Source organism: Cyprinus carpio, chromosome B10 (assembly GCF_018340385.1).
Source record: "Cyprinus carpio isolate SPL01 chromosome B10, ASM1834038v1, whole genome shotgun sequence".
Taxonomy (NCBI): domain Eukaryota; kingdom Metazoa; phylum Chordata; class Actinopteri; order Cypriniformes; family Cyprinidae; genus Cyprinus; species Cyprinus carpio.
Window position 1 is genome coordinate 23,218,745 of NC_056606.1, and position 20,859 is coordinate 23,239,603.

At 34.1% G+C, this 20,859-nt stretch overlaps 1 protein-coding gene across 1 annotated transcript in view; it reads left to right on the top strand.

Annotated features, from left to right (window-relative positions):
- nup155 (nucleoporin 155) overlaps nt 1–20,859 on the top strand; it is a 34,304-nt gene that overhangs the window by 12,221 nt on the left and 1,224 nt on the right. The window contains exons 12-30 of the mRNA XM_042732051.1: nt 2,100–2,141; nt 2,212–2,322; nt 3,510–3,639; nt 4,952–4,987; nt 5,118–5,230; nt 7,689–7,807; nt 8,644–8,744; nt 8,827–8,960; nt 9,585–9,776; nt 11,539–11,677; nt 11,764–11,899; nt 11,993–12,146; nt 14,402–14,506; nt 14,584–14,738; nt 15,690–15,819; nt 17,708–17,821; nt 18,591–18,711; nt 18,786–18,896; nt 20,461–20,597. Coding sequence (XP_042587985.1) covers nt 2,100–2,141; nt 2,212–2,322; nt 3,510–3,639; nt 4,952–4,987; nt 5,118–5,230; nt 7,689–7,807; nt 8,644–8,744; nt 8,827–8,960; nt 9,585–9,776; nt 11,539–11,677; nt 11,764–11,899; nt 11,993–12,146; nt 14,402–14,506; nt 14,584–14,738; nt 15,690–15,819; nt 17,708–17,821; nt 18,591–18,711; nt 18,786–18,896; nt 20,461–20,597 — 2,280 coding nt within the window. The remainder of the gene's footprint in view (nt 1–2,099; nt 2,142–2,211; nt 2,323–3,509; nt 3,640–4,951; nt 4,988–5,117; nt 5,231–7,688; nt 7,808–8,643; nt 8,745–8,826; nt 8,961–9,584; nt 9,777–11,538; nt 11,678–11,763; nt 11,900–11,992; nt 12,147–14,401; nt 14,507–14,583; nt 14,739–15,689; nt 15,820–17,707; nt 17,822–18,590; nt 18,712–18,785; nt 18,897–20,460; nt 20,598–20,859) is intronic.

Below are 20,859 nucleotides of genomic sequence, written 5' to 3' on the forward strand. Positions count from 1 at the left end.
CTTAATCAGAAGCTCAAACTATTCCATACGCTTAGAAGGAAGAAAATACAAAATGTAGGAAGTTTTGCTCAAAACCACAAGCTAGTTAAACCGAAGTCAGTCCGAGATTAGCTTGTATAATAAAAAAAAAAAAAAAAAAAAACAAAATGCTGTGAAGAAAAGGATTGTGAAACATCGCTGTAACAGGGCCAGATTGCACATGAAATAAATCTATATCTATGTTCAGAAAAACTATGACCTAGCACATCTGTGCAGTTAAAGGCCATCTTAAACTTTGTTTCTGTGGTGGGCAGGTGTGCGTCTTACACTTCGAGCCACCATCCCTTTTGCATCCATCCAAACGCCAAACACAATCTGGCCCGGCCCGCATCCTGCGCTGGTGATGAAAAAAAAAAAACGCCTGGGTTCTCTGTGTCCTCCACCCTCCAGAAACACCGGAAAAATAAAGTTCAAAAACAAGGCTCTCACCAGTAAAGGATGTTCTGCTGAGGGCGCGTCTTGAGGCAAGACAGGACAGCGAAAAAAAAACAAAAAATGCATCAAAACCCACGCCATCCTGTTCTCCCAGCTAAGCCCAGCCTATCATGGAACGCCTCAGGTCAGAGAAAATTATTAAAATCCTTTCCTGTCGGTGCTCATTTGTAAAAATGCCAGACCAATGCGAAGAACATCGAAAGTGGAAAAATCAAAAGACAACAAAAGTTAATAAGTTTGAAATCTCTTTTATCTCACAATTCTGAGTTAATGTCTCAGTTCCCATCTTTTTTATCCTCAAGTTACCCCCAGGAAGCACAGTCTGGAATTGTGAGATATAGTCAGTTTATTGGAACAAAAATACCATGGAAACAATTAAATCCTACAACTTAACACCTTAAATTTTTAAACGAATTAAATAAAAAAAATTTCACCCGTGTGTTTTTATTTAAAGGGGGAGGGTCTGTAAACATCTGTTTCAGAACTTGGGCTTGCCAGAAATTAAAGGTTTGTTTAATATAACAACAAGCTACTTTTTTTCTTTTTTTTGCTTTCAGTTGATTTGCCAGAAAAATGTAATACCACTATACTTAACAAAAAATAAACTGGGAGGAAAAAAAAAATTTGTCGTGTTTCAGTGCCATAAAAATACGGGTTTGTTAAAATCTTAAGAATATGTTGCGAATTCCGCGAGCAAGTTTTCATATTTTAATTATTAATTAGATTTTTATTACTTAAAAAAAATCAGAAGTATTGTATATTTTACAGGGCAGCTTGAATTAGACAATTATTAGACATATTATTAAAATTAATTTAACCATTAAAATGGAATTTTGGTTAAAAAAAAATCATAGTGCACTAAAATTATTTTGTTCAAGTTTTAATAAATTGCTTTATTTTGTAAGTTTAATTAGATCAAATTATAAACTAAAAAATAAAAATTTAATTTTAGTAAAAAAAAAAAAAAAATTCATAAATTGTGATTATTAAAATTGTAATTTAACCAAAAAAAAATAATTGTAAAAAAAAAAAAAAAAAAAAAAAATTCACAAAAAAATTAATTTTGTTCAAATTTTAATAAATTGCTTAATTTTGTAAGTTTCATTATTTTGATTAATTAGACATAGTTTTTGATTACTAAGATTCAATTTAACCATTAAAACAGTCAATAATTATCAAAATGGAAAAAATAAAAGAGGGGGGGGGAAACAAATTTAGAAGAAAAAAAACTAGGTAAAATAGATTTGTGATATAAAGTCACAATCACCTTTTTTTTTTTTTTTTATTCGGTGGCAGAAACTAAAAACAGAATTTCTGAGATTTAAACTCAGAATTCAGAGAAAAAAGTCAGAATTGCGAGAAAAACTCACAGGATATATATCACAGAGATAGATTTTTATATTCCATGGCAGAGACAGACTTCTATAGTTAATCGCGACAGCACACTGATTTCTGTTTTTGTATTTTCTCCAGATGACCATAAAACTGTAAATTCACTCACGGTCACCTTCGTCCAATCTTCGAGCAAACCAAATAAACCAAAAATCCCAAAACCACCAAACAAATAAATAAATCAACTCACTCCAATCACCAACGTCCCGCCCCACAATTATTTTCTCCAGCAGCACAGCGTCCCGCCGCAGAAGTTTGTTCTCCTGTCCGCTCAGGTATGACTGAGCCTCTCGTTGTGATGTTCGTCATGTTGTTCCTCTCTCACGGTTTGTTTCCCGTCTTCAGGGGAGTCACATCTTCCACAAGCTGCGGCCGGTGGATCAGCTGCGCCACCTGCTGGTGAGCAGCGCTGGAGGAGAGAGTGAGGAGATCGAGAGGTTCTTCAAGCTGCACGGGGTGAGCGATAAATAGTCACAACAATTTTTATCCAGACATTATCACAGTTTATTCGCTATAGCTTAGAAAATGGTAATAAAATATGAGAACAAAAACATTCATAAAAAAAAAACCAAAAAACATCAAATAAATTTAATAGAAAGTTGTAAAACTTATAAACAACCAATCAAAAAACCATGGAATCCAGTCATTAAACTGAAATTCACTGAATACCGCGGAATATTACAGAATTTGTCAAACTTTGAAAGAATCGATCAAAAGTAGGACAGTACACTTTAATCAAAAGGGGATGTGGATGTGTATCTATGAATATAAAGCCACAAAATGATGATTTAAGTATGAATCCTGCTTATTCTGTGTGTCTCTGAACGAATAGCGAAGATGCATGGTTTAGTTTACTACACGGCCAGAACTGCTCTGAGAGTCACTTCACGAGCATCACAAAATAAAAATTCATCGTGGTGTTTTCTCACTAAATGAAGACATAAACACATGAATAATGTCTCCAGAACTGCTCTGAGAGTCACTTCACGAGCATTTTACCATTTCATTTGAGTAAATCAAGCATCGTATCAGAAATTTAAAGGTATTCTTCATGGCAACCCGTCAAAATAAAAGTTCGGTTTAACTTGAAGACATTTTTGTGTCAGAAATATATTACTGTTGTTCAGTAGAATGTGTGTATAGCCTACTACTACTAGTGCTAAAATTATTCAAACTTTGTTTTAAGGAATAAACACACAACATTTCCGTGTTTTAATTTTAATAGTGAATTCCCTTTGTTTGCCAAAAAAAAGTTCAATAATTAAACGATTAATGAAATTAATGTTTTATGCCTACATTTGACAACCAGAAAAAATTAAATACACAACACAGAATTTCTGGGAGAAAAAAAAAAATATATATATATATATATATATATATATATATATATATATATATTTCATAAGGCTATTTAAAGAGTAGATTTGAATAAATTAAGTTGTATTATGCATTCAAATAATTAGACATGCTAAAAATAAATTTGGTAAGGTGTGAAAAAAATGAAACATTTCATAGGGACATAAACGTGTAATTTTTGTATAATTGTATAAGTTTCATAAAAGTTGATACAACCATTAAAAAGGAGTCCTGAATAATTAAATGGAATTCATAGGGCCCTATAATCTAGATGTTTTGCTGTACAGGAAGGGCAGGCGTGTGCCACGGCGCTCATCTTGGCCTGTTCCTCAGCGGCGTGTGATCGAGAGGTTTCTGTGTGGGCCACACGAGCCTTCTTCAGGTCAGATATGAACTTATATCATTGTTCTTTCCCAGGCTTTTGATGATATCTGTGGTTGCTTTGAAACGACTTAAAGGGTCTTTTTTTTTTAAGTTAGAGGAACCATTGTTTCATTTTTAACATCATTGTAGCCAAATTGTTTCAAAATGTGTAAAGAATCAAATATATTAAAAAAGCTAAATTTATAATCAGTGTTTTTCAAGTCAACACAAGGAATGTCTATTTACATTTTTTTTTCTGTATTATTTTCTTCAATATAAAAACAAACAGTGATATGATTAACATGCATATATATTTAGTATATGAAAAATGCCATTTCTTTCTTGGATCAATTAAATGAAATGGACAATTTGAACCGATTGACTTTAATGAAACACTCTTCAGGAAATTTAGATTTATATCGCATTTTAATCCATTTGGCAGATGCTTTTATCCACAGCTTGTATAAAGCCGTTAATGTCAAGCATGACAAACATTTGGATTCATGTCACAAGTTCAAGTTAATTTGAACACAACAGTAGTTTCCTTTTCACTTTAAATAAAATAGTTTAGACTTGCCGTTTAGAATAAATGTTGCTTATAAAGAATGGCACTATAATTCATTTCATACTTATTTACATTTCTTTAAATTAATGTTTTGTTCTGGATACCATTAAAATTATAGGATTTGTTGTGGAGTGAGTGGAAATAAAATACATATATATAATGTGTGTGTGTGTGTGTGTGTGTGTGTGTGTGTGTGTGTGTGTGTGTGTGTGTGTGTGTGTGTGTGTGTGTAATTAATTTTCTATGTAGTTTATTTTTTAGGAATGACAGATTTTGTAATTTAAAAAAAAAAAAAAAAAAAAAAGCTTTTTATCTTTTGTTTTTATTTTGTTGCGAGTAACTACAGTTTTGGAATATTTCTACAGTAATGCTTTATTTATTTTGTTTATAATTATTTTATTTAATGATAATTTTTAAGCTTTTTTTTTTTTGCAAAAATCTTTATTAATTGTTTTTGTTTATTTTATTTATTTTATTGAAATCTTTTGTTTTATGTCGCTATTTTACATGATTTCTGAATGTAATAAAAAATGGAAAAATGTCACTTATGCATCAATGTCAATTTTTTTTAGTCTTCGTTTTTATTTTATTAATTTATTTTTTTAATTTGAACAATTGCGATCCGCTGCAACACATTTCCTAAAAAATACGATACATTTGATCCATTCATTGAATGGCTAAAACCACTGCAATATTCATTTATGTCTAAATATTTTAAATCATTTATAAAGAAGAATCTCAGATGCATTTACCATCAACAATCTCAGACCCGCATCAAATCAGCCACTCCCTCCACCGAATAAACTCTGGGCCCGCTCTTCAGTTCCCCCGTACCAGGTGACTAACATCTCAACCCACCACGCTGGTCATGATTTAACCATTAACCATGTCAGAACACTTACTAGCAGCTGGTTGTTCATGTGTCAGTGTTGACTAATGTCTAATCTGTAGTCTGCTGTGATTGTAGGATCCCCAATGTCTGTCGGCAGCCCCCTACCAAACCCCAGTTTCCTTGCCACACCTGCCCCAGGTATAAACCACCCCTCAGACCAGCAATACTTTACTAATCTGTCTCTACTAGTGTAGTGCATCTTAAAGCAATAGATCATCTGAAAATGAACATTTACTCACCCTCGGGTCATCCAAGATCAGGATGAGTTTGTTTCATCATCAGATTTATAGAAATGTAGCATTGCATCAGTGTCTCAGCAATGGATGCTCTGCAGTGAATGGGTGCCGTCAGAATGAAAGTCCAAACAGCTGATAAAAACACCACTAATTCACAAGTAATCCACAGCACTCCAGTCCATCAGTTAACATCTGGAGAAGACAAAAGCTGAAACAAACCAAACTCAAATATGAGTCTATAATCCATAATAACACTTCCTCCAGTGAAAAAGTGTTCTGGTGTGAATCAGGAGAGAAATCTGCACAGATCAAGCAGTGTTTAAACAGCTCTAAACTAATATGTGTCTGGATTTTGATGTGATGTTTTTATCAGCTGTTTGGACTTTCATTCTGACGGCACCCATATAATTTAATAAAAATGCACAAAATAAATTTGATATAATCGTGATATCCAATCATTGATATGATAATTGACTCGAATCATGAAACCAGTGCTGATTCACACCCCTTCTGTATTTCAGGCCCAACATGCATCTTTATGTTGTCATTTTTTTGCATGTTGTTCTAAATGAAAAAATATAATTTTATTAATAATAATAATAATAATAATCACACCACACCACTCCTTAGGCATGTACACGCCCAACGTGCCAGCGACTCCCATACCGCCACGCTTTACATGTTTCCGCGCAGAGAGTAGAGGCCCAATACACCCGACTCGTTAGGCATACTCCCCATCATGCCAACCGTCTCGGACACCACACATCCCATCGACTCCAACCACGACGAGGTCATCTTCTCTGGGAAACACAACGGCATCAGTATCTACTTCACACGTATACTGGGCGAAACCACAAACGGGCCAATCAGCTATGTACTTCACCACGATATACTGGTGGCACCCGCCCAGTCGCGTTACGGTCCAATACCAGGCGTTTGTGAACCACATTGGGCCAACGATAGTAAATCGACATTGCTCATCCCCGTGCTGAATTTCTTGCACTTAGTTTTTCTGGTGGATGCGTTTGAAAACCAGGACCGCTAGGGGAAGGGGGTCTGTCCCCGATGGCGCCCAGCATAACCACGGGGAAGCTCAGACTTTGGGGCTAGTGTGCGTCCTGGGGGCCCGATCTGTTTTAGGAAATGGATGTGTGGCTTTCCCTTCTTTTGTTTCTTCTGCGTATATGACTGCTTTTGCGTGCCATTTTACCCCCAAAATGCTGCCCTTTTGTTGTCCGTTATTTTGTTTCTTGGTGACGTTCTTACAGAATTGTGCGAGCATTTTTGTGCGATAATACTTTAGGTAATTGTTATGTTTTGTTTTTATGTATTTTGTAAAAAAAGTTTTTGTTTTTATATATTTGTTTTGTGAGTAGCTGTAGATCTTGGAGCATTTTACAGTGATGTATTATTTTTTACTATTTATTTGTCTTGGAGCATTTTACAGTGATGTATTATTTTTTACTATTTATTTGTTTATTTTTAGAAATGGCTGATTTTTTTACTTTAACAAAAATGTAAGCATTTTTTATTTTTTGAGTAATACCAAATTTTTATGAAAATTATTTGTTTATTTATTTATTTATTTATTTTTTGTTTATTATGAGTAATGACCGATTTTGGGGCATTTTTACAAAAATGTTGCTTTTTGTTGTCATTTATTTTATCAATTTTAAAATAATACAAAAATCTTTTTGTTGTCATTTATTTTGTTTATTGTGAGTAATTACAGAATTTTGAGCATTTTTGCAATAATACTTTAGTTATTTTATTTTGTTTATTTATTTTGTTTATTTTTACCAAGCACAGATTTTGAAGATTTAAAAAAAAGATTTTGTTTTTATATATTTATTTGTTTTGTGAGTAATTGTAGATCTTGGAGCATTTCACAGTAATGCATTATTTTGACTATTTTTAGTAATGGCAGATTTGTTTTCTTTATCAAATATGTTGTAAGCATTTTTTTTTTTTTTTTTTTTTTTTTTTTTTTTTGAGTAACAACAGATATTTGCAGCAATTTTACATTTTTGCTCTGCTTGTGTTCCAGAGTCTTTGTAACCCCCTTTTTTTTATTTAGCTTGTCTTATTTTTTAGTTAATTTTTTTTTGTCAAGCTTATATTTTTTAGCTTTAATTTGTGTTTTTTTTAGCCTCTCAGAAAGGTTTTTCTTTTAGTTTATTTTTATTAATTCATTTTTACACATACATACACGTGTACACAACCTACACCGTGTGTGTGTGGTGTGTATATATATATATATATATATATATATATATATATATATATATATATATATATATATATATATATATATAATATTATATATATATATATATATATATATATATATATATATATATATATATGTATTCTGTGTATTTATTTCCCTGGTGATGTTCTGTGGTTTTAGTTGGAGAGTACGGCCAGTTCCTCTGATCTGGAGGTCATCTTGATGGAGCTTCAGGGCTTGAAGGAGTTCCTGGACAAAAACTCCCAGTTCAGTTCAGCTTCTCTGGCAGTTGGCAGCCCTTTACACCCTATCGCCCCCATCTCTCATCAATTAACAAATGCACACTGGGTTTTCTAACTCACGTGACCTCTTCAGTTTCAGCTCAACAACCGATCTATTATTTACTTAAATCAAACCTAGTTATTTCTTTAGTTTGTAGGTTGTATTTTTTTATTTATTTTTATCTAGCTTATTTTATTTTAAATTTTTACTTATTTTTAATTAATTTATTTAGAATTTAGTTTTTTTTTATTCATTTACCCATTTTTCATATGTAGTTGTTTATTTATTTATTTTTTAAATATTTTAAACACAAGATAATTAATACAAATTATTTTTGTTCTATAAATATAAATATGTATTTAACTTTGTTTATTTAGTATTTGTTTTATTTACTTATTTTCAGTCATTTATTATTGTTTATAAAAATAAAAAAAGTTTATGTACTTTATAGAAAATATTTTATAAGATTTTAATTTCTATAAATATATATTTTTACTATTTATGTTTATTTAGTATTTGATTTTTCTTTACTAATTTTCAGTCAGTTTTTAACTTTTTTTTTTTTAAATTTAACGTATTTAGTTATTTTTTATTTAAAATGTAAAATAAAAATTATATTTATATTCTATTAAATTATAATTGTTTTAATTAGTTTTTTTAACACATATTTAGTGAAAATTATTTTTATTATTATTTATTTACAAACTAAAAATATTGAAATACTTTATTATTGATCTTCATTCCGTTTTTTTTTTTTTGTTCCTTCATTTTATAAACAATTGTTTTATTACTTAAAAAGAAAATGCATAACCATAACTGTGCTTTACTGTAACTCCCCTGACCTCCTCAGTTTCAGCTCGCCAGCAAACCTCCAGCAGAGGCTTCTGGGATACATGCGTCCCGATGGCTCCAGCTCTCAGCAGGTGCAGCAGGAGCTCCAGAGGAAGTACCACAGTGAGTTCCAGTGTGTTTCTGTGTGTGTCTGTGTATCTGTGAGTGCTCAGGTGTTCACAGTCTTCTCGTGTTTGCTCCTCAGCGGAGGCTCAAGTGTATGAGAAAGCGTCTCTTCAGGCCATGCAGCAGCTGGTTCATCGCTCGTATCAGACGCTGGCGCTCTGGAAGCTTCTGTGTGACCATCAGTTCAGCCTCATCATCTCCGAGATGCCCAAAGTACGCCCCATCGCTCTCTGTTACCCGTCGTGCTTCTCAAACATGAACAGTAGGGATGTAACGATATTATCACAGCAAAACTGTCTCGATATTATTGAGGTCACGTGAAGATATGAAACAATAGGTCTTCAGAGCAAAAAGTAGTTTTTAAACTATATTTAATCTAATGCCTTCATCAAGTTTGTTTCTGCTGCACGTTTTAAAGTGAGATGTGTTTTTGTTTGTAAGCCTCTTTTCACTGAAGCTGGAGTTTTCCTTCAAAATAAAAGCTCTACTGCGGTTTCCGTCAAAATAAAAGCTTGTGCAGTGCAGTCCAAATACACGATATCTCTTTCGATATCTCGTGTAGAAATTAGGAAAGAAGTATTGTAATTTCCTTACTGTTGTCATTGGGTGTAGTGTATTAGATAAAATTTTGTACATTTTAAAGTTAAATTATTCTAAATTCTTCATTTGTCTGTTTTTTTTATATTAAAATAAATATCATATTGTGGACTTCATAGCGTGATATCGTGAGATTCTGATGTCGTTAAATCCCTAACGAACAGTCTGTTCATTGTGTGTCAGATTCTTGATGCTCAGAGATTAGTCTCATTTTCTTCACTGGTTTTCTGTCTCCGTCAGGAGTTTCAGGATCAGATAAAGGCGGTGAGTTTTAAGGATGTGGTTGTTTGTGGACGGGAGCTGAGCGGCGCTCTCATCACGGCCCTCATTAACGTGTACATCAAGGACAGCGCGTGTGTAGACACCGTCAGCGCTCACCTGAGAGACATCTGCCCTCTGCTGTACAGCTGCGACGACAGCATCTGCTCCAAGGTACCTGTGCTTCTCCTCAGACGCCACACAAACCACCATCACAGGAGACACAAAACAAGGAATTTCACTGCTTGTCGTTTAACCTTTAGTTTGTTTTTCATTTACTTTCTTTTTCTATTTATTTATTTACTGATTTCAGTTGTTTTAGGTTTTATTTAATTTATTTATTTATTTTTTTGGCTTATTTTTTAATTTTAGTTTAGTTTTAAATTAATTTTAATTATTAATTTTAGTTTTTAATTAAATTTATTACAATTTTAGTTTGTGTATTTTATTTATCTGATATATTTTTTATTTTTCAGTATATTTAATTCTGTTTAATTTGTTTTTATTGATTTTTTTTTATTTACATTTATTTACATTTGGTCCTGTTGTTGTTGTCATTATTTAAATCAGTTATTTTTTTATTCTTAAATTTTTTTTCCATTTATTTTGTTTGGTTTAAATTTAGTTGTTTTAGAATTTTAGTTTGTGTATTTTATATGTCTCATATTTTTTATATTTAATTCTGTTTAATTTGGTTTTTGTTGTTTTTTATTTTTATTTACATTTACTTATTTACATTTGGTCCTGTTGTTGTTGTTATTATTATTTAAATCAGTTATTTTATTATTCTTTTATTTTTTTCATTAATTTTGTTTGGTTTTAATTTAGTTGTTTTAGATTTTACTTATTTCAGTTGTTTTAGTTTTTTATTTAGTTTTAATTTAATTTAATGTTTGTTTTTATTTATAGAGAGAAATGTTATTTTTTGTTTGTTTTCTTTTTTTATATACTTAAAATTTGTTTTTCATTTACTTTTTCTATTTATTTTTTTACTGATTTCAGTTGTTTGTTTTTCGTATGTGTGTTTTTTAGTTATTTTTAATTATATTTTTGCATTTGTTAATTTTTTTTATTGTAGCAATTTTTTTTTTTGGCTTATTTTTTAATTTTAGTTTAGTTTTTAGTTAATTTTAATGATAAATTTTAGTTTTTAATTCATTTATTACAATTTTACTTTGTATTTTTTATCTCATATATTTTTATATTTCAGTATATTTTATATTTAATTAAATTTTTGTTTTTATTTATGGAGAGATGTTATTTTTTATTTATTGTTTTTATTTTATCTTATTTTTTTAAATATACTTAAATATAAAAAACACTGGTCCTGTTATTATTATTGTTATTTTTTAATTTATTTTTCTATTAATTTTGTTTGGTTTTTAATTTAGTTGTTTCAGAGTTTACTTATTTCATTTGTTTTAGTTTTTATTTAATTTATTTTTATTTTTAGTTATTTAGTTTGTTTTTATTTATAGAGAGAGGCTATTTTTTATTTATTGTTTTTATTTATTTTTTATAAAAAAATGTGTTTTTAGTACTTAGTGTTTGTATTTATTTAGTGTAGCTATTTTTTATTTATTGTTATTATTTGGCGTATTTTATTTTAGTTAATTTTTCATGTATTGATTAATTTTTTTATATATATTTTTTTGTTTGTGTATTTTATTTGTTTAATTTTATTGTCAGTCTATTTTTTTATTTACTTTATTTATTTTTTTAAATAAACGAAAATCTTTTTTTCTTTTTTTTTTCATTTCTTAAGTATTCCATGACCATAACTATGTTTTTTGTAAATTATTGTAGTATTTCTTTATTTAATGACACCCTCAGGACCAAGTTTTGTTGTGCATCTATATGAGTTATATGAGCAAGCTTTATACACCGGAAGCGGTTGAGGATCAGGACGTTATCAGATCTCTCTCCCTCCCGACAGGCCAACGAGCTGCTGCAGGGCTCCAGACAGATCCAGAACAAGCTGGAGAAGGAGCGAACGCTGAAGGAGTCCCTGCGTCTCTATCAGCAGATCAGCCACCACACAGACCTGCCCCTCGTCTGCTCTCAGTACCGGCAAGGTGAGTGCAGAGGGAGCAGAAGAACTGAACCGTTCACCTGCTTCTATCGTTATATAACACCCTGATCACATTCTGTCCTCGTCCAGTGCGCTTCTATGAGGGAGTGGTGGAGCTCTGTCTCACGGCCGCCGATAAGAAGGACCCTCAGAAGCTGGGGCTGCACTTCTACAGGAACGGAGAGCCAGAGGAGGACGCCAGCGGTCAGCAGGCCTTCCAGGAGCGGTCAGTATACACACATACGTCTTTACAGGATGCTGAGGTGCTCGTGTGGGATTTTCAGGTTTGAATCAGGCTGTGAACATTGTTTTTGTCTAGACTCTCCTGTTTTAAATGCATCACGGACACCATGCAGGAGCTGGTGAACCAGAGCAAAGCGGCCCCTCAGTCTCCCAGCGTCCCCAAACAACCCGGACCCCCCGTCATGACCTCTGACCCCAACATGCTGAGCAATGAGGACGCTGCCGCTCATGTGAGTCACAAACCACCCGCTAGGGCCTCATATACTTCAGTCTGAACCTGTCAGATGCTGTTATTTATAGTACTACCTAATGATTTGATTTAGTTTTTACTTTTATAGTTAAGTTTTTGTAATGTTCTTGTCATCTATGTTTGATATTTCTAATTGCTTTAAATATTTTGATAGTTTAGTTAGTTCAAATTTATTTCCGGTAGTTGCCAACATTTCTCTTTTTTTTTCATTTCTTTTGTTTCTACTTTGTTCTTGTATTTGTGGTTTATTTTAGTTTGTCTTAGTACTTCAAATTACATTTATTTAATTTTGGTTAGTTCAAGTTCGTTTAAGTTTTTCCTCTTACATTATTTATATATATATATATATATATATATATATATATATATATAGATATATATATATATATATATCATTTTTTTTTCTGTTATATTACATATTTAGTCATTTTAGTACTTGAACTTGTGCTTTAAGTTGTACTTCATTCGTTCATTCATTTATTTATTTAAGTGTTATGCTGTGTTCACACCAAACGCGAATAGAGCGTCTGGCGCAAATGATTTCAATGTTAAGTCAATGTAAAGACGCGTTTCCGTGCGTCTGGAGGTCTCGCTGCGCGAATGAGGCATTTAGCGCGCCGCGGTAGACGCGAATTGACGTGCGAATGACGCGAATTGAGCGTCTGGCGCGTTACGCGCGAATGTGCTTTTTGTGCATTTATGTGTTTGACGCGAATTCGCGTCTGCCGCCCGAGTTGAAAAATTTGAACTTTGGCGTCAATTCGCACCGCGTTAACCAATCAGGAGCCTGCTCAGGAGTCACTCATTAAACATGGAGGAACGACTGATATTGTCAGTGAGCAGTCACCCGGAGCTATATGACACAAGTTCATATTTCTATAGAGACAGGAATAAAAAGAAACTCGCTTGGAAGAGTGTGTTGTAAATACACATTTAACTTTTGAGTCACGTACATGTTTATCGACCCGCGGCCTTCCCGCCGTTTTTTACAACTATTTTCCCCCTAATATAGCTACTTTTCGCTAACAAGATAATGTTTATTCAGAGGACGTGTGCAGGAAAAAGTGGAAAAGCCTCGAATGCTCGATCAACATCAGCCATCATACACACAGATAAACCGCCTAGCACTTGCCCCTCCCACAAGAAGCGGATTTCGCTTCGGACGCGCGTCAATTTCGCTTCAACTCTTGCTTTCTACGCGAATGCATTCAAAATGTTCAAGCGGCAAACTAGACGCAGTAGACGCGAATTTGACGCTCTATTCGCGTTTGGTGTGAACGCAGCATTAGTCATTTTAATTTAAAAAAAAAAATATATATATATATATATATATATATACTATATATAATATCTATATATCTATATTATTATTGTATATATATTATATTTCTATAATATATATATATATTTATATATTTAAGGCAACAGTAGATATTTATATATTGTTGGGTTCGTTTCCAAGGTGCAAACATTTGTAATATTTTTTCCTGTAATATTTATATTTTCATTTTCATTTTGTTATTAACTTGCAATTAGCTTTAAATGTCTTAAATTAAATTTGTGTTTCCTCTTACATTTATATTTTTGTTTTTATTTCTTATTTCAGTTATATTAAATTATTTAGTTGTTTTTTTTATCAGTTTCAGTCATTAAAGTACTCCAATTATTTTTGTTTTTCATTTAGTTTCCAAGTCAATATTTCGAATGTTTGTTTTTCCTTTAATATTTATGTTTTTTAATGTTTTATATTTCAAATTGGTTTTATCTTTAACTTGCATTCACTTCAGTCCTTTAAATTGTATCTCATTCATTCATTCATTCAGTTTTAGTAATTTTAATACTTCAACTTATTTTTTGTTTTTCTAACATTTCTAATGTTTTTCCTGTAATATTTATATTTTCATTGTTTTGTTTAACTTAAAATTATCTTTAAATTTTTGATTTAAATTTAATTTATTTTGAGTGTTTTCTCTTACATTTATATATATTTTTTATTTTTATTTCAATTATATTAAATAATTAGTTTTTTTTTCTTTTTTTTTCTCCAGTTTCAGTCATTTTAGTATTTTTTGTTTTTCATTTAGTTTCCGAGCCAACATTTCTAATGTTTGTTCAAGTCGACACTTTCCCCCTATTTATATTTGTAGTTCACTTAACAGAAGTGTAGTTTTGGTTGAAGTTAACAGTAGCAGCACTGGTTCATTATGGACTCTGTTGGACTGGTTCTTCCCTCAGTTTGAGCAGATGCTGGGTCTCGCTCAGAGATCTCAAGACGAGCTCTTCCACATCGCTCTCTATAACTGGCTCATTCAGGCCGACCTCAGCGACACACTCCTGGAGGTACGAATGATGGCATACACAGATAGCTTGGAGTCTCTCTGTTCGAAGCGTTAAGGGTGTCTCCTCCTGTGCTCCAGGTGAACTCTCCGTACCTCGAGGATCATCTGATGCACATGATCAAACAGGACCAGAGTAAAGTGAGAAACATGGACCTTCTGTGGCGATACTACGAGAAGAACAGAAGCTTTGGGAAAGCTGCACATGTTCTGGCGCGGCTGGCTGACATGCACAGGTATCATGCTGGTTAGCCCCGCCCACTGAAATCTGATTGGTTCAGAATCTATCTTCTCATAACTGTGCCCTATGAAAACGCGGAATCCAGTCATAAAAACAGAATTTACAGTTTAACGCAAAATGTCACAGAATTGGTCAAGGTTTGGATGAATTAATCAAAAGTATGTCATTGCACTTGAATCAAATTGCTAAATGGACTAGTATATGTGAATATTAAAACTGCAAAAAAACATTTTAGATATGAATTAGGTATTAGAGGCAACCCATCAAAATGTAACTTGTTAAATCGGTTTAATTTGAAGAAAAAACGAGTTCTATTATTCAGTAGAGTCTTAAATAATACTGCTACTACTACTGTTGAAAAAATATGAACCTCTATTTTTTTAAGGAATAATCGCACAATATTTCTTCCATGTTTTAATTTGACGAGAAAATCCCATTTATTTTCATTTGTTTGATTTTCATGGTTCATGCCTTCTTTTCAATAACCAGAAACATGTAAATGAACGACACAATTTCATAAGGCTTTGGTAAAAACAAATAAAAATTGTTTACATGCGTTCAAATAATTAGACATGCTAAAACAGAATTTGGTGATAAGGTGTGAAAAAATAAAACATTTCATAGAGCCCTAAACATGTACTTTTTAATAAACTGATGTTAAATTATTAATTAAAATCATTAAACATATGTTAGACGTGCTTTTTAATTAATATAATTTAATTTAACCATTAAAAAGCAGTCCAGAAAAATTAAAACGTAAAAAAAAATGAATCCAAAAAATAAAAAATAAAATTTTGTAACAAATAAAACTGATTTCTTAGAGCCCTGATTTAGATATTTAACTGACCGCTGCTTTACACTGACGTGAAGCCTGCTTTACACTGAGTGTTTACGTCGATCTGGTGTTGTCAGATGAACATGATGGGTTTGTGTTGTGTGTGTGCAGCACGGAGATCTCTCTGAAGCAGCGTCTGGAGTACATCTCCAGAGCCATCCTCTCCGCCAAGAGCTCGTCCTGCGTCTCTTCACTGGGAGCCGACGGAGAGTTCCTGCATGAACTGGAGGAGAAGATGGAGGTACTGAGACACACACGGCTGCTGATGACCTTCACTCAGTGAAGAGCCCTGAGATAACAATCTAACTGTCATTGTTTCTAATACAAGCTGTAATTGTAATTAAAAAAATGTTTGAAGGGCTGCACAATTTGCCAAAAAAAATTACATTTATATAGATAGATATATTATATATATAATTGCATATATATATATATATACATACATACATACATACACACTGCCGCTCAAAAGTTTGGGATCAGTAGGATTTTTATTGTTTTTTAAAGAAGTCTCTTCTGCTCATCAAGCCTGCATTTATTTGATCAAAAATACAGAAAAAACAGTAATATTGTGAAATATTATTGCAATTTAAAATATCGTTTTTCTATCTTAATATACCTTAAAATATAATTTATTTCTGTGATGCACAGCTGTATTTTCAGCATCATTACTCCAGCCTTCAGTGTCTCATGATCTTCAGAAATCATTCTAATATGATGATTTATTATCAATGATGGAACCTGTGATACTTTTGTCAGGATTTTTTATAACAATATACACTAATGTTCAAAATTTTGGGGTCAGTAATTATTATTATTATTTTTTTTATTATTCAACAAGGATGTGCTAAATTGCATTCAAAGTGATAGTAAAGACTTCTGTTGCTACAAAAGATTTCTGTTTTAAATAAATGCTGTTCTTTTTACTTTTATTCATCAAAAAATCCTGACAAAAGTATCTCAGATTCCAAAAAAAATATTAAGCAGCAAAACAGTTTCAACACTGATAATAAATCATCATATTAGAATGATTTCTGAAGATCATGAGACACTGAAGACTGGAGTAATGATGCTGAAAATACAGCTGCACATCACAGAAATAAATTAGATTTTAAGGTATATTAAGATAGAAAAACGATATTTTAAATTGCAATAATATTTCACAATATTACTGTTTTTTCTGTATTTTTGATCAAATAAATGCAGGCGTGATGAGCAGAAGAAACTTCTTTAAAAAACAATAAAAATCCTACTGATCCCAAACGTTTGAGTGGCGCTGTATCTACAATAATTCTAAAAGTAATTTTTATTATCGTTATATAAAATATTAAAATATGAAATTACTATTGTAAGTATTGTAATATTTAACTGTAAAGTAAAACAATGTGTATTTAAGAAAAATAATAAAATTACTCACTTGTTGTAACAGTTTAACTATGAAAAATCTTTTTTGATATAAGGATAAATATTATAAAGATAGATATTTGATGAAGCTTAAAATTTAAAAACTTAAATATAAATTTAATTTTAGTACAATTACTAAAAAAAAAAAAACTGCAATAAAAATGAAGCTATATAGAAATATTTAAATAAGGCAATAAAAATGACAAGAATTTCGTGTGTTTTTTTTTTTTTTTTTTACTTTTAAAAAATGAACAACTAAACGAAGTCAAGATCAGTTATAATTATTTTATTACATTTGAGAAAGATTAACCATAAATGTTTTTTGTTACTTATTTTAAAGCTTAATTTTTATTATTAAATTGAACTTTAATTACACAATTCAGAACCAAGTTTTGTTATTGCAACTAACCATACGTTTCAGCTGAAGCATTAATTACTAAAACTGAAATAAAAAATAAAGCAAAAATAACAAATGCGCATAAAATTAACTAAACTAAACTTAAAATGAAAACTATGAGAATAACATCAGATCACCTGCTGCTCGCATGTAAATGAACACAGTGCCACGCTTTCCTCTGAAACGCTCTGCACACGTATTTATTTAATGAAATTGCAGTCTTTGTGATTTGATAACTGCACCAAACCATGTCACAGTTTCAGTTTTGTTTTGCTGACTCGTGCAGGCCTAAGTTAGTGTGCTGTGTAACGCTGCTGTGATCCTGCAGGTGGTGCGGATTCAGGTGCAGATCCAGGAAACGCTCCGCAGACAGTATTCCCAGCATCCCTCAGTGCAGGGAGCCATCACACAACTCGACTCGGTGCTCATGGACATCACTAAGGTGAAAGGAGACGTTTCAGTTGCATGCACTCCCTGATCTGCTGTGTTTCATAAAAGGACTGTCCAAAAGAAAATATTTCTTTAAGGCAAAACTGAGACCAAGCCGTTTACACAAAACGCATATTTTGCACATTTTCTAAAAGGGGATGTATATCACCGTCACACACAAGAGAGCCGTGTGTTTAGAAATTAAATGGAATGTTTTTAAATGGAAAAAGTACTTTTTGTGATTGGCTTTCATCATTTTTGTATCAAGCATACATGATGCTGCTTTGTTTATAACTGTTTAAGCAGCTTAATTAAATATTTGTGACCCTGGAGCACAAAACCAGTCATAAGGTTAAATTTTGTGAAATTGAGATCTATACATCATCTGAAAGCTGAATAAATAATCTCTCCATTGATGTGTGGTTTGTTAGGAGGACAATATTTGTCTGAGATGCAACTATTTGAAAATCTGGAATCTGAGGGAGCAAAAAAATCTAAATATTGAGAAAATCATCTTTAAAGTTGTTCAAATGAAGTTCTTAGCAATGCATATTACTAATCAGAAATTTAGTTTTGATATATTTACGGTAGGAAATTTACTAAATATCTTCATGGAACATGATCTTTACTTAATATCCTAATGATTTTTGGCATAAAAGAAAAAGCTTTTTTTTTCCTCTGAAATGATGCCTTTTAAATTAGAATATTGATGATATTTAAGAGCAAAGTTGGAATGTAGTTTTTCAGCCCTATTTCATAAACGTGTGTTGGTCTCTCTGTAGCTGTACGGAGAGTTTGCGGATCATTTCCGGCTGTCGGAGTGTAAGCTGGCCATCATTCACTGCGCGGGACATTCGGACCCCATCCTGGTGCACTCGCTGTGGCAGGAGATCATTGAGAAGGGTGACCGCTCTCGCTCTAGACTTCCTCTTCCTGTGCTGTGGGTCATGTGACTGACGGCTGCTGTTGTGTTTCAGAGCTGAGCGACAGTGTGGCCATGAGCCCGGCGGACCGCATGAGAGCGCTGAGCCTCAAGCTGGTGTCTCTGGGGAAGTTATACGCCGGGACACCTCGATACTTTCCATTAGGTAGAGGTTTAACACTCTTGTGTGCGCGTGCGTGTGTGTGCTTGTGTGCGTGCGTGCGTGCGTGTGTGTGTTTGCGCTTGTGTGCTTGTGTGTGTGTGCTTGTGCGTGCGTGCTTGTGTGTGTGCGTGCGTGCGTGCTTGTGTACGCTTGTGTGTGTGCTTGTGTGTGTGTGCGTGCGTGGGTGCTTGTGTGCGCTTGTGTGTGCGTGCGTGCGTGCTTGTGTGTGTGCGTGCGTTCGTGCTTGTGTGTGTGCGTGCGTGCGTGCTTGTGTGTGTGTGTGTGCGCGCGTGTGTGCGTGCGAGTGTGTGCTTTGTGTGTGTGTGTGTGTGTGTGCTTGTGTGCGTGCTTGTGTGTGTGTGTGTGTGTGCTTGTGTGTGCGTGCTTGTGTGTGCGTGCGTGCTTGTGCGTGTGTGCGTGCGTGCAAGTGTGTGCTTGTGTGTGTGTTCGAGTGTGTGCTTGTGTGTGTGTGTGTGCGTGCTTGTGTGTGTGTGTGCGTGCGTGTGTGCTTGTGCGTGCGTGCTTGTGTGCGCGTGCGTGTGTGTGCTTGTGTGCGTGCGTGCGTGCGTGTGTGTGTTTGCGCTTGTGTGTGTGTGCTTGTGCGTGCGTGCTTGTGTGTGTGCGTGCGTGCGTGCTTGTGTGTGTGCGTGCGCGCGTGTGTGCGTGCGAGTGTGTGCTTTGTGTGTGTGTGTGCGTGCTTGTGTGCGTGCTTGTGTGTGTGTGTGTGTGTGCGTGCGTGCTTGTATGTGCGTGTGTGCTTGTGCGTGTGTGTGCTTGTGTGCGTGTGCGCTTGTGTGCGTGCGTGCTTGTGCGTGCGTGCGTGTTTTTGTGTGTGCTTCTGTGTACGCTTGTGTGTGTGTGCGTGCGTGGGTGCTTGTGTGCGCTTGTGTGTGTGTGCGTGCGTGCTTGTGTGCGCTTGTGTGTGTGTGCGTGCGTGCGTGCTTGTGTGTGTGTATATGTGTGTGTGCGCTTGTGTGTGCGTGCGTGTGTGCTTGTGTGTGTGCATGCGTGTGTGCGTGCTTGTGTGTGCGTGTGTGTGCGTGTGTGCGAGTGTGTGCTTGTTTGTGTTTGTGTGTGTGCGTGCGAGTGTGTGCTTTGTGTGTGTGTGTGTGTGCGTGTTTGTGTGCGTGTGTGCTTGTGTGTGTATGTGTGCGTGCTTGTGTGTGTGTGTGTGTGTGCGTGCGTGTGCTTTGTGTGTGTGTGCGTGTGTGATTGTGCGTGCGTGTGTGTGTGCGAGTGTGTGCTTGTGTGGGCGTGCGTGTGTGTGTGCTATTTGTGTGCGTGTGTGCTTGTGTGTGTGTGTGTGTGTGCGTGCTTGTGTGTGTGTGGGTGTGTGTGCATGCTTGTGTGTGTGCGTGCGTGCGTGTGTGTGCTTGTGTGTGTGCGTGCGTGTGTGTGCGCGTGTGCGTGCTCGTGCGTGTTTGTGTGTGTGCGTGCGTGTGTGTGTGTAGCTCGTCCGGTGATCCTCGACTAACTGCTTCTGTTCCTCTTCTGGATAAAAGCTGCTGCAAAATGCGTGAATGTACATCATCATCTGATCTCATGCTGGTTTTTGTGTGATCTTCAGATTTCCTGGTGAAGTTTCTGGAACAGGAAGTGTGCCGGCTGAACTGGGACGTGGGTTTCGTCACCTTCACCCTCCAGGAGATTGGAGTTCAGCTTCCACGACTGCTGGAGGTTTACGACCAGCTCTTCAAGACGCGGGTGCGAGAAATAAGTGAAAAACTATTGCAATGTTTAGATCAGGAGCGTTTAGATTCACCCACAGGCGGAAAATCACATTTCACTCTCTGTATTTTATCATCTCATAATCCTCTTAAGGGATGCATAGCAGTAATTATACATTTATTGACTATTATTATTGTTATTATAATTTTTTAATATTTATTTATTAGTTCATAATCCTTTTAAGGATTAACTAATGGTAATAATATATATATATTTTTTTTTTAATTATACATTTAAT